Source organism: Tubulanus polymorphus, chromosome 8 (genome assembly GCF_964204645.1).
Source record: "Tubulanus polymorphus chromosome 8, tnTubPoly1.2, whole genome shotgun sequence".
Taxonomy (NCBI): Eukaryota; Metazoa; Nemertea; class Palaeonemertea; order Tubulaniformes; family Tubulanidae; genus Tubulanus; species Tubulanus polymorphus.
The window spans coordinates 1,260,771-1,275,184 of record NC_134032.1 but is presented as its reverse complement, the minus strand read 5'-3'; the positions used below and the strand labels follow the sequence as shown (position 1 = coordinate 1,275,184).

The 14,414-nt window shown below is 46.7% G+C and overlaps 1 protein-coding gene across 5 annotated transcripts in view; it reads right to left on the bottom strand.

Annotated features, from left to right (window-relative positions):
- The window catches only part of LOC141910268 (arf-GAP with SH3 domain, ANK repeat and PH domain-containing protein 2-like), a 39,572-nt gene that overhangs the window by 1,479 nt on the left and 23,679 nt on the right, over nt 1-14,414 (bottom strand). For 2 of the 5 annotated variants that reach the window (XM_074800994.1, XM_074800995.1), the window contains exons 20-27: nt 13,883-14,030; nt 13,332-13,559; nt 5,019-5,052; nt 4,563-4,603; nt 4,301-4,348; nt 3,316-3,425; nt 2,149-2,202; nt 76-222 (exon numbers count right to left, since the gene is read on the bottom strand). In XM_074800994.1, coding sequence (XP_074657095.1) covers nt 76-222; nt 2,149-2,202; nt 3,316-3,425; nt 4,301-4,348; nt 4,563-4,603; nt 5,019-5,052; nt 13,332-13,559; nt 13,883-14,030 — 810 coding nt within the window. The remainder of the gene's footprint in view (nt 1-75; nt 223-2,148; nt 2,203-3,315; nt 3,426-4,300; nt 4,349-4,562; nt 4,604-5,018; nt 5,053-13,331; nt 13,560-13,882; nt 14,031-14,414) is intronic. The other 3 variants (XM_074800998.1, XM_074800996.1, XM_074800999.1) reach the window with 3 other exon arrangements.

Sequence of the window (14,414 nt, the reverse complement as noted above, 5' to 3'; positions counted from 1 at the left end):
AAATATAAAACACAGATAAATAAGACATTTCACACGTCGCGCCGTAAACCCTCGGATTCCTCACGAGACACTCACCCACCACTCCTCACCGTCCGCTTTCACGACGTTGATTATTTCTCCCTCTTGAAACGAGAGCTCGTCCGACGACCCGGCGATGCACGGATACAACGCTTTACACCGTCGCCGCGGCAACGACGTCGCGGTCGTTGAACCGAGACGTTTCTGAAAATACGATAAACGAAAAACATCTTTAAACGTCGAAAACAGGAGAACTCATAGAGCACAGACACCAACAGGCTGAATTAGAACTAATCATTTATCAGCCTTAACCCTTTCAGTGCTGACTAATTAATACCCTTTAGTGCTGGAGATAATTTGAAAACTTTGAGAAATTCCGCCCTAGTGTGTTGAATAACGGGAATACCACTATAGTGCGTCTACACCGCGGTGCGGTGTATCGTTAGTTACTAATATTTCACTATGTTTGACACGTGCTGCCATCTTTCAATAGAGATAAAAACTAATTACACCAATACACCGCAGTGCGGTGTACTAGCAAAATCCATCACCGATTCATACACCGCACTGCGGTGTAGACGCACTGATAGAGTTAAAGAGAAGTTGACTGCGATGCAAAATCCATCACCGATTCATACACCGCACTGCGGTGTAGACACACTGAAAGGGTTAATCGCACTTTTAGAGGATAGAATATTCATTTTAGCAGAAGATTTCTGCCATCACGGAGAATACGACAAAAACACGGTAATCAAAAGAAAAAAATAGACGTAGGCCTACTTTCCCTTCTTGAACCGCAAAATCATAATAGCATCATCACATAGCAGTATTTAAAACCTCTATTTTTCCGCTGTTGTTTATAACCGATGTTTTTAGGTTGGACCGACGGGCCGGAATTGACAGGAGCACAACGATGAAATTTCAGCGCGTTTTAACGCAATATCAACGTATTGTCTCGTGTGAATTCGAAGAAACATCTTGAAACAAAAAATTCTTCAGATTGAAACTAGCCACGTAGTGCAGTAATACATTGTAATACCTGTATTGTTATACATGTATATTGTATGCCTAACAATGCTCATTACAAGTCTTTAGATTGCTGATGTTTTTCAAAAGGGTGCATGAAATTTGGGAGTATGTGCTCCTGTGTCGTTCCGCCCAGGTTCCAACTATTCGTTCCATGGCTCAAAGGAGATATATAAATATATACAATAGCAGCAACAGAAAGGTTCATAGACCATGTGAAGAGAAAGGTGTCGACCTAGGGGGGTGTGGCAGAGTGGGGTGTCGACCTAGGGGTGAGGTGGAGTGGGGTGTCGACCTAGGGGGTGAGGTGGAGTGGGGGCTGGAAATAATCAATCAACAACTTACGACAGTGAAACAGAAGCCAGAAACACAGGGCAGTGTCGGTGGGGGAGCAGTGGGTGGGGTGGGGGAGATGGACAGTTTGGTGAATTAAAAACCAGTGAATTCCATCAGAGCAGAAAATTTCAATTGTGAGGATCAAAGCTTTTGAATCATCAGAATCATGAGTTTACTACGGGTCTGAGGCCAACATGCCCGATTGGTGAAATGCGTGACAATCTAACAATTGATCAAAGAGTAATATCACAGTACTACTCGTCTATCTAGCAAAATATGTCTGACTTGAAATCGGAGTCGAATGAATGAATATATTTTCTCAAATGTGTAATACATAATAACATAAATAATTAGTGTACATGATCTATACATTCAAGCAGGACACCCCCCCAGCCTAAGGGCTGAACCTAATCGGGGGGGGGGGGATGCCTTGGGTTATACCCCGCATAAGACTCGTTTGCTGAGATATGGGTGGGTAAAAACTGAACACAATAGCCCTCCAGTCCGAGACATCCCGAGAATTCAGGGCCGTATTTACCAGGGGGCAGTAACCCCCAGAAATTTCTGAAAATTGCCTTTTGTACAAATATTATTGTTAGTCCATAAAACTGCCCTTTTCGGGTTTTTCTGCCCTCCCAAAATTCAAACGCTAGGTGTACGGCCCTGGAGATTGAATAATGAGTAAGAACTATGATTGTGTGTAAACAGCAGGCCTCAAACAGTGACAGGGAAAAAGTGAATTGAAAGCATTATATTCGTTTATAGAACCTTGAAATAGACAGGTTTCGGTCTGTGAAACAAAGTTTCATAATCATCGGTAAACTGTAAGATAAACAAATATACAACACACAATTACATACAGAAATGTCGATACAACACTGCTGGTGGTGGGGAGGGGGGAGGGGGCTCAATTACTGAGGGCTGGGTTTCATCCTAACTCTGAAACCTAAATTATAGATCACTGAAAGTCATTAGCCGTGGTCATAAAGCGATCTCGGCCCCGTGCCAGCTGAGCTCTTTACACTGATGCAAGTCTGCGCCTGTTAGTTCGACCCGTGCCATATTTTAGCAAGGGTCAAACCATTCCGCGTTAACGCGAACTTGTTCTGGGAGCGAGTCTCCTCACTTGCCGCGGCATATTTTCGATATCGCTTTAGTAACAAGCGATCGATTTACGCGTGAATACACGCTCTCTCTGATTCGGCACGGACCAAATATGACTCAAGTCTGGACCGGGCTAGTTTGACTGACCGTGGCCTTGTAATCACAGCTATTGACTCAGTAATCCTGCACTGGTCGTACAAACATGCTCCATCGAACGGAAGCAACAACGGATAAAATTATTAACAATCCGAGCCCAACACAGTTACACTGAAATCTGTAGTAGAAATAATTCGTTGAAAAGATTCAAGTACAATCAACCTCGGTTAATCCGTATCACCGGAGACAGTGCGATAGCCAATCTAACTATAGCTTATTCTATAGCCAATCTAACAACTTAAGACCAGTCTTAAGATTTAAGATCATTTTTCGACTTAAGTCTCGACAATGGAACCGGCTCCTTGGGCTGGTTGCATAGTCATGGCTTAGTTCTAGGGCCGACTTAGTTCTTCAGCCAATCTAGCAATTTAAGACCGGTCTTATGATTTAAGACCACTTTTGGACTTAAGTCTCGACTGTGCAACTGGCTCCTGGGGCTCAGGCCTGAATCTGTTGTTACTTAAACTATTTACTGGAGGGGGGAGGATGGATTAACCTAAGTTGACTGTATTTCAATGTTTTTTGTTTGTGTTGGGCCGTCGTTGAAACACGAATTCTACCTGCAGAAATGAGGACAATCGATATATCTGAATAGAGCAACATAAAACAACGCTTCGTCATAAATTATCAATAGACCTCGGCGAATTCGAAAGTTTAAACGAGAACGTTATTCACCTTTTGTCGCGGAGCCGGGGTCGGTTTACAATCCGTGCTGCTAGAATCAGTCGACGAGTTCAAGCAATCCATCGATCTCGACTGTCCGTTCGATAAGCTTAAACGATTATCTGAAACGAAAATAAATCGCGACGTGAATGAATTCGTGTCGATTGTATATTTTTTTTTCAGAAAATATTTCGACCGCAACAAACGACGAACGATGTTTGAAGATGATTTGATTCATGCAGTTTGAATATCGTACAGTGAACCACGCGCGAGTCGGATCGCAGTATTTCGGATAGACGTTCAAAACGTTTGCTCCCATTGTATTCTTCTCCTTTACAAATAAATTTCTATCCCGAAGTCTCAAATTTCTTACCCACTCTTGTTAATAATGAGTCGATACACGGCACAAAAAATGAGCTCAGTTTTTTTTAAAAGCCTTAGTTTCTTTTTACATAAGCTTGAAAATCCGATTTTTTCAAAGTTGCGAGTTTTCTAAGCCAGAGAAAATCTTCCATTCCCCAAATATCCGATTTAACCCTTTCAGTGCTGACTAGTTAATACCCTATAGTGCTAGAGATAATTTGAAAATTTAAAAAAATTACACCCTAGTGTGTTGAATAACGGGAATACCACTATAGTGCGTCTACACCGCGGCGCGGTGTATCGTTAGTTACTAGTATTTCACTATGTTTGACAGGTGCTGCCATCTTTCAAGAGAGATATTTACTTATTACTTATTACATCAATACACCGCAGTGCAGTGTACTAGCAAAATCCATCACTGATTTATACACCGCACTGCGGTGTAGACGCACTGAAAGGGTTAAGCCTTATTTTTTTACATAAACTTGAAAATCCGACTTTTTCAAAAAATGCAAGTTCTCTAAGTCAGAGAAAATCTTCCATTCCCCAAATATCCGATTTGAGCGTGGTTTACTGTAACATCGGTTTTTCGAGGTGTGTTAATGTTGTTGAATGTAATTCATGCGTCACTCACCAACTGATAAACTATGTTTAATCGGGTGGTGCTTTCTAAACGCAGTTACTGAAATATCATAAATCATACCGATTGAATGGTGATTAGATGGGCGCGGGGATGAGAGGGAGGGGAAGGTGTGTATTAAAAGGGCGGTTAGCATCAAAAATTAAATGTGAGATAATTTATTTGTGAGTTCAGACGTTGATTAGTTTCGATACAAATATCCTTAGTGAATTAAGGGTTTTAGAGGAAGCGAATTAAACGTAAACCAGAAACTGACCGAAATCTCCACCACTCGGAGACCGTCTGTGAACTCGAGCTCTGAAACAAACATAATAAACATAGTAAAGCATTCAAAGATGGAGATAGAGATTGTTTGAGTTTCATGGTTCCCACAGTTACAGGATTTCGAAATTCCTAAACATTTTCTGCAGCATTTCAACAGGGTTGATTTTTTCATTTTCCCATACGGAAATGAGGTCTTCGTAAAAGTGAACAACATACCATCGAACCGCGTGGATGTCGCTATTCTAATAGTGACTGGGTGATAAAGGCGATCTTCAAGAAAGAATGCCAAGAAAGAATTTAGCCTCGGTTAAATGTGAAGCGTCAAATTAATTTCCAAAATTTTCCTGTATTAAAGGAAAATCAATCGAATTCCCTAATATTTCCAAAGCGATATCATTTCGAAATTCTAAGTACTGCCGGAACCATCGGATTCGAAAAACTAACTTACTCATTTACTCCGACAGGAAGAACTAATTTAGCACCTGTAAAATAGAAATTTATGCTTACAATACGCGCGGAGGATCTTCCAAAATATAAAGTAGAATCCCCTTAAACAATCGGGGGATCGAAAAGCTAGTAATACATTTCCAACCTCTGTAGTGCGAGCTAGCTACAGATATATAGACATGGGGTACAAGCCGGGCCGCTGCACCGAGCACGCACTAACGGGACAGGATTATTTTTTCTCCACTATCACCGAGGTTGTATTTACACGATGTTACTTTCATCAAACTGAAGCCAAAGTCTTTGTCAGGGAACTTACTGACTTTTTACATGTACAGAACAGTTAGACTTAGAACCAGCAGAGACCGAGGTCACAGCAGGTTTTTACGCATAATGCAAGAATTTTCTAAGGGGTCACGAATGGTTTGAGATTCTCTCGCTATTTTGAGGGTAGTTTAGGAGGCTCACCTGCTGGTGGTATTTTGAGGGTAGTTTAGGAGGCTCACCTGCTGGTGGTATTTTGAGGGTAGTTTAGGAGGCTCACTTGCTGGTGGTATTTTGAGGGCAGTTTAGGAGGCTCACCTGCTGGTGGTATTTTGAGGGTAGTTTAGGAGGCTCACCTGCTGGTGGTATTTTGAGGGTAGTTTAGGAGGCTCACCTGCTGGTAGTGTTATCAGGAGTAGTTTAGGAGGCTCACCGGCTGGTAGTGTTATCAGGAGTAGTTTAGGAGGCTCACCTGCTGGTGGTATTTTGAGGGTAGTTTAGGGGGCTCACCTGCTGGTAGTGTTATCAGGAGTAGTTTAGGAGGCTCACCTGCTGGTGGTATTTTGAGGGTAGTTTAGGGGGCTCACCTGCTGGTAGTGTTATCAGGAGTAGTTTAGGAGGCTCACTTGCTGGTAGTGTTATCAGGAGTAGTTTAGGGGGCTCACCTGCTGGTAGTGTTATCAGGAGTAGTTAAGGAGGCTCACCTGCTGGTAGTGTTTTAGGGGGTAGTTTAGGAGGCTCACCTGCTGGTAGTGTTTTAGGGGGTAGTTTAGGAGGCTCACCTGCTGGTAGTGTTTTAGGGGGTAGTTTAGGAGGCTCACCTGCTGGTAGTGTTTTAGGGGGTAGTTTAGGAGGCTCACCTGCTGGTAGTGTTTTAGGGGGTAGTTTAGGAGGCTCACCTGCTGGTAGTGTTTTAGGGGGTAGTTTAGGAGGCTCACCTGCTGGTAGTGTTTTAGGGGGTAGTTTAGGAGGCTCACCTGCTGGTAGTGTTTTAGGGAGTAGTTAAAGAGGCTCACCTGCTGGTAGTGTTTTAGGGGGTAGTTTAGGGGCTCACCTGCTGGTAGTGTTATCAGTAGTAGTTTAGGAGGCTCACCTGCTGGTAGTGTTTTAGGGGGTAGTTTAGGAGGCTCACCTGCTGGTAGTGTTTTAGGGGGTAGTTTAGGGGCTCACCTGCTGGTAGTGTTATCAGGAGTAGTTTAGGAGGCTCACCTGCTGGTAGTGTTTTAGGGGGTAGTTTAGGAGGCTCACCTGCTGGTAGTGTTTTAGGGAGTAGTTAAAGAGGCTCACCTGCTGGTAGTGTTTTAGGGGGTAGTTTAGGAGGCTCACCTGCTGGTAGTGTTATCAGGAGTAGTTTAGGAGGCTCACCTGCTGGTAGTGTTTTAGGGGGTAGTTTAGGGGCTCACCTGCTGGTAGTGTTTTAGGGGGTAGTTTAGGGGCTCACCTGCTGGTAGTGTTATCAGGAGTAGTTTAGGAGGCTCACCTGCTGGTAGTGTTATCAGGAGTAGTTTAGGAGGCTCACCTGCTGGTAGTGTTATCAGGAGTAGTTTAGGAGGCTCACCTGCTGGTAGTGTTATCAGGAGTAGTTTAGGAGGCTCACCTGCTGGTAGTGTTTTAGGGGGTAGTTTAGGGGCTCACCTGCTGGTAGTGTTATCAGGAGTAGTTTAGGAGGCTCACCTGCTGGTAGTGTTTTAGGGGGTAGTTTAGGAGGCTCACCTGCTGGTAGTGTTATCAGGAGTAGTTTAGGGGCTCACCTGCTGGTAGTGTTTTAGGGGGTAGTTTAGGAGGCTCACCTGCTGGTAGTGTTTTAGGGGGTAGTTTAGGGGCTCACCTGCTGGTAGTGTTATCAGGAGTAGTTTAGGAGGCTCACCTGCTGGTAGTGTTTTAGGGGGTAGTTTAGGAGGCTCACCTGCTGGTAGTGTTATCAGGAGTAGTTTAGGAGGCTCACCTGCTGGTAGTGTTTTAGGGGGTAGTTTAGGGGCTCACCTGCTGGTAGTGTTATCAGGAGTAGTTTAGGAGGCTCACCTGCTGGTAGTGTTTTAGGGAGTAGTTTAGGAGGCTCACCTGCTGGTAGTGTTTTAGGGGGTAGTTTAGGGGCTCACCTGCTGGTAGTGTTATCAGGAGTAGTTTAGGAGGCTCACCTGCTGGTAGTGTTTTAGGGGGTAGTTTAGGGGCTCACCTGCTGGTAGTGTTATCAGGAGTAGTTTAGGAGGCTCACCTGCTGGTAGTGTTTTAGGGGGTAGTTTAGGAGGCTCACCTGCTGGTAGTGTTATCAGGAGTAGTTTAGGAGGCTCACCTGCTGGTAGTGTTTTAGGGGGTAGTTTAGGGGCTCACCTGCTGGTAGTGTTATCAGGAGTAGTTTAGGAGGCTCACCTGCTGGTAGTGTTATCAGGAGTAGTTTAGGAGGCTCACCTGCTGGTAGTGTTTTAGGGGGTAGTTTAGGGGCTCACCTGCTGGTAGTGTTATCAGGAGTAGTTTAGGAGGCTCACCTGCTGGTAGTGTTTTAGGGGGTAGTTTAGGGGCTCACCTGCTGGTAGTGTTATCAGGAGTAGTTTAGGAGGCTCACCTGCTGGTAGTGTTTTAGGGGGTAGTTTAGGAGGCTCACCTGCTGGTAGTGTTTTAGGGAGTAGTTAAAGAGGCTCACCTGCTGGTAGTGTTTTAGGGGGTAGTTTAGGAGGCTCACCTGCTGGTAGTGTTATCAGGAGTAGTTTAGGAGGCTCACCTGCTGGTAGTGTTTTAGGGGGTAGTTTAGGGGCTCACCTGCTGGTAGTGTTTTAGGGGGTAGTTTAGGGGCTCACCTGCTGGTAGTGTTATCAGGAGTAGTTTAGGAGGCTCACCTGCTGGTAGTGTTATCAGGAGTAGTTTAGGAGGCTCACCTGCTGGTAGTGTTATCAGGAGTAGTTTAGGAGGCTCACCTGCTGGTAGTGTTATCAGGAGTAGTTTAGGAGGCTCACCTGCTGGTAGTGTTTTAGGGGGTAGTTTAGGGGCTCACCTGCTGGTAGTGTTATCAGGAGTAGTTTAGGAGGCTCACCTGCTGGTAGTGTTTTAGGGGGTAGTTTAGGAGGCTCACCTGCTGGTAGTGTTATCAGGAGTAGTTTAGGGGCTCACCTGCTGGTAGTGTTTTAGGGGGTAGTTTAGGAGGCTCACCTGCTGGTAGTGTTTTAGGGGGTAGTTTAGGGGCTCACCTGCTGGTAGTGTTATCAGGAGTAGTTTAGGAGGCTCACCTGCTGGTAGTGTTTTAGGGGGTAGTTTAGGAGGCTCACCTGCTGGTAGTGTTATCAGGAGTAGTTTAGGAGGCTCACCTGCTGGTAGTGTTTTAGGGGGTAGTTTAGGGGCTCACCTGCTGGTAGTGTTATCAGGAGTAGTTTAGGAGGCTCACCTGCTGGTAGTGTTTTAGGGAGTAGTTTAGGAGGCTCACCTGCTGGTAGTGTTTTAGGGGGTAGTTTAGGGGCTCACCTGCTGGTAGTGTTATCAGGAGTAGTTTAGGAGGCTCACCTGCTGGTAGTGTTTTAGGGGGTAGTTTAGGGGCTCACCTGCTGGTAGTGTTATCAGGAGTAGTTTAGGAGGCTCACCTGCTGGTAGTGTTTTAGGGGGTAGTTTAGGAGGCTCACCTGCTGGTAGTGTTATCAGGAGTAGTTTAGGAGGCTCACCTGCTGGTAGTGTTTTAGGGGGTAGTTTAGGGGCTCACCTGCTGGTAGTGTTATCAGGAGTAGTTTAGGAGGCTCACCTGCTGGTAGTGTTATCAGGAGTAGTTTAGGAGGCTCACCTGCTGGTAGTGTTTTAGGGGGTAGTTTAGGGGCTCACCTGCTGGTAGTGTTATCAGGAGTAGTTTAGGAGGCTCACCTGCTGGTAGTGTTTTAGGGGGTAGTTTAGGGGCTCACCTGCTGGTAGTGTTTTAGGGAGTAGTTTAGGAGGCTCACCTGCTGGTAGTGTTTTAGGGGGTAGTTTAGGGGCTCACCTGCTGGTAGTGTTATCAGGAGTAGTTTAGGAGGCTCACCTGCTGGTAGTGTTTTAGGGAGTAGTTAAAGAGGCTCACCTGCTGGTAGTGTTTTAGGGGGTAGTTTAGGAGGCTCACCTGCTGGTAGTGTTATCAGGAGTAGTTTAGGAGGCTCACCTGCTGGTAGTGTTTTAGGGGGTAGTTTAGGGGCTCACCTGCTGGTAGTGTTATCAGGAGTAGTTTAGGAGGCTCACCTGCTGGTAGTGTTTTAGGGGGTAGTTTAGGGGCTCACCTGCTGGTAGTGTTATCAGGAGTAGTTTAGGAGGCTCACCTGCTGGTAGTGTTTTAGGGGGTAGTTTAGGAGGCTCACCTGCTGGTAGTGTTATCAGGAGTAGTTTAGGAGGCTCACCTGCTGGTAGTGTTTTAGGGGGTAGTTTAGGGGCTCACCTGCTGGTAGTGTTATCAGGAGTAGTTTAGGAGGCTCACCTGCTGGTAGTGTTATCAGGAGTAGTTTAGGAGGCTCACCTGCTGGTAGTGTTTTAGGGGGTAGTTTAGGGGCTCACCTGCTGGTAGTGTTATCAGGAGTAGTTTAGGAGGCTCACCTGCTGGTAGTGTTTTAGGGGGTAGTTTAGGGGCTCACCTGCTGGTAGTGTTTTAGGGAGTAGTTTAGGAGGCTCACCTGCTGGTAGTGTTTTAGGGGGTAGTTTAGGGGCTCACCTGCTGGTAGTGTTATCAGGAGTAGTTTAGGAGGCTCACCTGCTGGTAGTGTTTTAGGGAGTAGTTAAAGAGGCTCACCTGCTGGTAGTGTTTTAGGGGGTAGTTTAGGAGGCTCACCTGCTGGTAGTGTTATCAGGAGTAGTTTAGGAGGCTCACCTGCTGGTAGTGTTTTAGGGGGTAGTTTAGGGGCTCACCTGCTGGTAGTGTTATCAGGAGTAGTTTAGGAGGCTCACCTGCTGGTAGTGTTTTAGGGAGTAGTTTAGGAGGCTCACCTGCTGGTAGTGTTTTAGGGGGTAGTTTAGGAGGCTCACCTGCTGGTAGTGTTATCAGGAGTAGTTTAGGAGGCTCACCTGCTGGTAGTGTTTTAGGGAGTAGTTTAGGAGGCTCACCTGCTGGTAGTGTTTTAGGGGGTAGTTTAGGAGGCTCACCTGCTGGTGGTATTTTGAGGGTAGTTTAGGAGGCTCACCTGCTGGTAGTGTTTTAGGGAGTAGTTTAGGAGGCTCACCTGCTGGTAGTGTTTTAGGGGGTAGTTTAGGAGGCTCACCTGCTGGTAGTGTTATCAGGAGTAGTTTAGGAGGCTCACCTGCTGGTAGTGTTTTAGGGGGTAGTTTAGGAGGCTCACCTGCTGGTAGTGTTATCAGGAGTAGTTTAGGAGGCTCACCTGCTGGTAGTGTTTTAGGGGGTAGTTTAGGGGCTCACCTGCTGGTAGTGTTATCAGGAGTAGTTTAGGAGGCTCACCTGCTGGTAGTGTTTTAGGGGGTAGTTTAGGGGCTCACCTGCTGGTAGTGTTATCAGGAGTAGTTTAGGAGGCTCACCTGCTGGTAGTGTTTTAGGGGGTAGTTTAGGAGGCTCACCTGCTGGTAGTGTTATCAGGAGTAGTTTAGGAGGCTCACCTGCTGGTAGTGTTTTAGGGAGTAGTTAAAGAGGCTCACCTGCTGGTAGTGTTTTAGGGGGTAGTTTAGGGGCTCACCTGCTGGTAGTGTTATCAGGAGTAGTTTAGGAGGCTCACCTGCTGGTAGTGTTTTAGGGGGTAGTTTAGGGGCTCACCTGCTGGTAGTGTTTTAGGGGGTAGTTTAGGGGCTCACCTGCTGGTAGTGTTATCAGGAGTAGTTTAGGAGGCTCACCTGCTGGTAGTGTTTTAGGGGGTAGTTTAGGGGCTCACCTGCTGGTAGTGTTATCAGGAGTAGTTTAGGAGGCTCACCTGCTGGTAGTGTTTTAGGGAGTAGTTTAGGAGGCTCACCTGCTGGTAGTGTTTTAGGGGGTAGTTTAGGAGGCTCACCTGCTGGTAGTGTTTTAGGGGGTAGTTTAGGAGGCTCACCTGCTGGTAGTGTTTTAGGGGGTAGTTTAGGGGCTCACCTGCTGGTAGTGTTTTAGGGGGTAGTTTAGGAGGCTCACCTGCTGGTGGTATTTTGAGGGTAGTTTAGGAGGCTCACCTGCTGGTAGTGTTTTAGGGGGTAGTTTAGGGGCTCACCTGCTGGTAGTGTTTTAAGGGTAGTTTAGGAGGCTCACCTGCTGGTAGTGTTTTAGGGAGTAGTTTAGGAGGCTCACCTGCTGGTAGTGTTTTAGGGGGTAGTTAAAGAGGCTCACCTGCTGGTAGTGTTTTAGGGGGTAGTTTAGGAGGCTCACCTGCTGGTAGTGTTTTAGGGGGTAGTTTAGGGGCTCACCTGCTGGTAGTGTTATCAGGAGTAGTTTAGGAGGCTCACCTGCTGGTAGTGTTTTAGGGGGTAGTTTAGGAGGCTCACCTGCTGGTAGTGTTTTAGGGGGTAGTTTAGGGGCTCACCTGCTGGTAGTGTTATCAGGAGTAGTTTAGGAGGCTCACCTGCTGGTAGTGTTTTAGGGGGTAGTTTAGGGGCTCACCTGCTGGTAGTGTTTTAGGGGGTAGTTTAGGGGCTCACCTGCTGGTAGTGTTATCAGGAGTAGTTTAGGAGGCTCACCTGCTGGTAGTGTTTTAGGGGGTAGTTTAGGAGGCTCACCTGCTGGTAGTGTTATCAGGAGTAGTTTAGGGGCTCACCTGCTGGTAGTGTTTTAGGGGGTAGTTTAGGGGCTCACCTGCTGGTGGTATTTTGAGGGTAGTTTAGGAGGCTCACCTGCTGGTAGTGTTATCAGGAGTAGTTTAGGAGGCTCACCTGCTGGTAGTGTTATCAGGAGTAGTTTAGGAGGCTCACCTGCTGGTAGTGTTTTAGGGGGTAGTTTAGGAGGCTCACCTGCTGGTAGTGTTTTAGGGGGTAGTTTAGGGGCTCACCTGCTGGTAGTGTTTTAGGGGGTAGTTTAGGAGGCTCACCTGCTGGTAGTGTTATCAGGAGTAGTTTAGGAGGCTCACCTGCTGGTAGTGTTTTAGGGGGTAGTTTAGGAGGCTCACCTGCTGGTAGTGTTTTAGGGGGTAGTTTAGGGGCTCACCTGCTGGTAGTGTTTTAGGGGGTAGTTTAGGAGGCTCACCTGCTGGTAGTGTTTTAGGGGGTAGTTTAGGGGCTCACCTGCTGGTAGTGTTATCAGGAGTAGTTTAGGAGGCTCACCTGCTGGTAGTGTTTTAGGGGGTAGTTTAGGAGGCTCACCTGCTGGTAGTGTTATCAGGAGTAGTTTAGGAGGCTCACCTGCTGGTAGTGTTTTAGGGGGTAGTTTAGGGGCTCACCTGCTGGTAGTGTTATCAGGAGTAGTTTAGGAGGCTCACCTGCTGGTAGTGTTTTAGGGGGTAGTTTAGGGGGCTCACCTGCTGGTAGTGTTATCAGGAGTAGTTTAGGAGGCTCACCTGCTGGTAGTGTTTTAGGGGGTAGTTTAGGAGGCTCACCTGCTGGTAGTGTTATCAGGAGTAGTTTAGGAGGCTCACCTGCTGGTAGTGTTTTAGGGGGTAGTTTAGGAGGCTCACCTGCTGGTAGTGTTTTAGGGGGTAGTTTAGGGGCTCACCTGCTGGTAGTGTTTTAGGGGGTAGTTTAGGGGCTCACCTGCTGGTAGTGTTTTAGGGGGTAGTTTAGGAGGCTCACCTGCTGGTAGTGTTTTAGGGGGTAGTTTAGGGGCTCACCTGCTGGTAGTGTTTTAGGGGGTAGTTTAGGGGCTCACCTGCTGGTAGTGTTTTAGGGGGTAGTTTAGGAGGCTCACCTGCTGGTAGTGTTTTAGGGGGTAGTTTAGGAGGCTCACCTGCTGGTAGTGTTTTAGGGGGTAGTTTAGGGGCTCACCTGCTGGTAGTGTTATCAGGAGTAGTTTAGGAGGCTCACCTGCTGGTAGTGTTTTAGGGGGTAGTTTAGGGGCTCACCTGCTGGTAGTGTTATCAGGAGTAGTTTAGGAGGCTCACCTGCTGGTAGTGTTTTAGGGAGTAGTTAAAGAGGCTCACCTGCTGGTTGTGTTTAGGGAGTAGTTTAAGAGGCTCACCTGCTGGTAGTGTTTTAGGGGGTAGTTTAGGAGGCTCACCTGCTGGTAGTGTTTTCGGGGGTAGTTTAGGAGGTTCAGAAGGAGTGCGTCTGTGGGTTTTAAGTTGTTCGTTCTGAAGCGTGCTCGAGTTAGAAATCGTACGCACTCTCGGCGGTGGGGGAGGCGGAGCTGGCTTCTTCTTAATGACGAAGTTACCACCACCACCACCACTAGGTGGCGCATTCGGCAGGAAACTACAAGGTGGCGTTGAGCTAGAAGGAGTGAGAGCTGAAACAGAAAGAGAAACCGATCACCACACAGAATAAATACGAGACCTAAACCAAATAATGAACGACAGAAAGGAGTTTTTTGATTACTTGGGGTCGAGATCCACTGCCCAGGATAAAAGAAATGATTTCAAAGACGTTATTTTTCATTGTTTCTCGAATCGTTTGAATTCAATTCAAACAATTTTTGCTCCTTTTCTATTTTTTTTCTGAAGTCTTTACAGATTCTATACAGAAAATACTAATGCTTAGGGTTATATACAGCTAGAAGTAACGACATAAGGGAGGGTTAGGGATGAGGGAAGAGAGGGAATAACTACTCACGTTTCTGATTTCTCAGCGCAGCTGCTGCTGCGGCTGGTGTTGTATGTTGCGGACTCGGTGACATTTTGACATCCGGTGTAATACTTCCTACATCTATCAACCCTACAATACTGGACGGACGAGACCTAGTTTTCCTCTCGGGGGTCACCTATAATAAATACAGTTTACTTAGTTACATACTTCCCCTCTATCACCATCTGTTGGATTTGCCCACCCCCAACTTCAGAATTCCAAGTTCCATTTTTTGGGTTTGTGCTGGTAAATAGTCGGGCTTCTGGATTGTTGTTTGTTCGGTTTGTTATTCTTTGGACTCCACACCACCCCCCTCTATATCACCTGCCCCCCCTCTATATCACCTGCCCCCCTCTATATCACCTGCCCCCTCTATATCAACTGCCCCCCTCTCTATCACCTGCCCCCCTCTATATCACCTGCCCCCTTCTATATCACCTACCCCTCTATATCACCTGCCCCCCTCTATATCACCTGCCCCCCCCCCTATATCACCTACCCCCTCTCTATCACCTGCGCC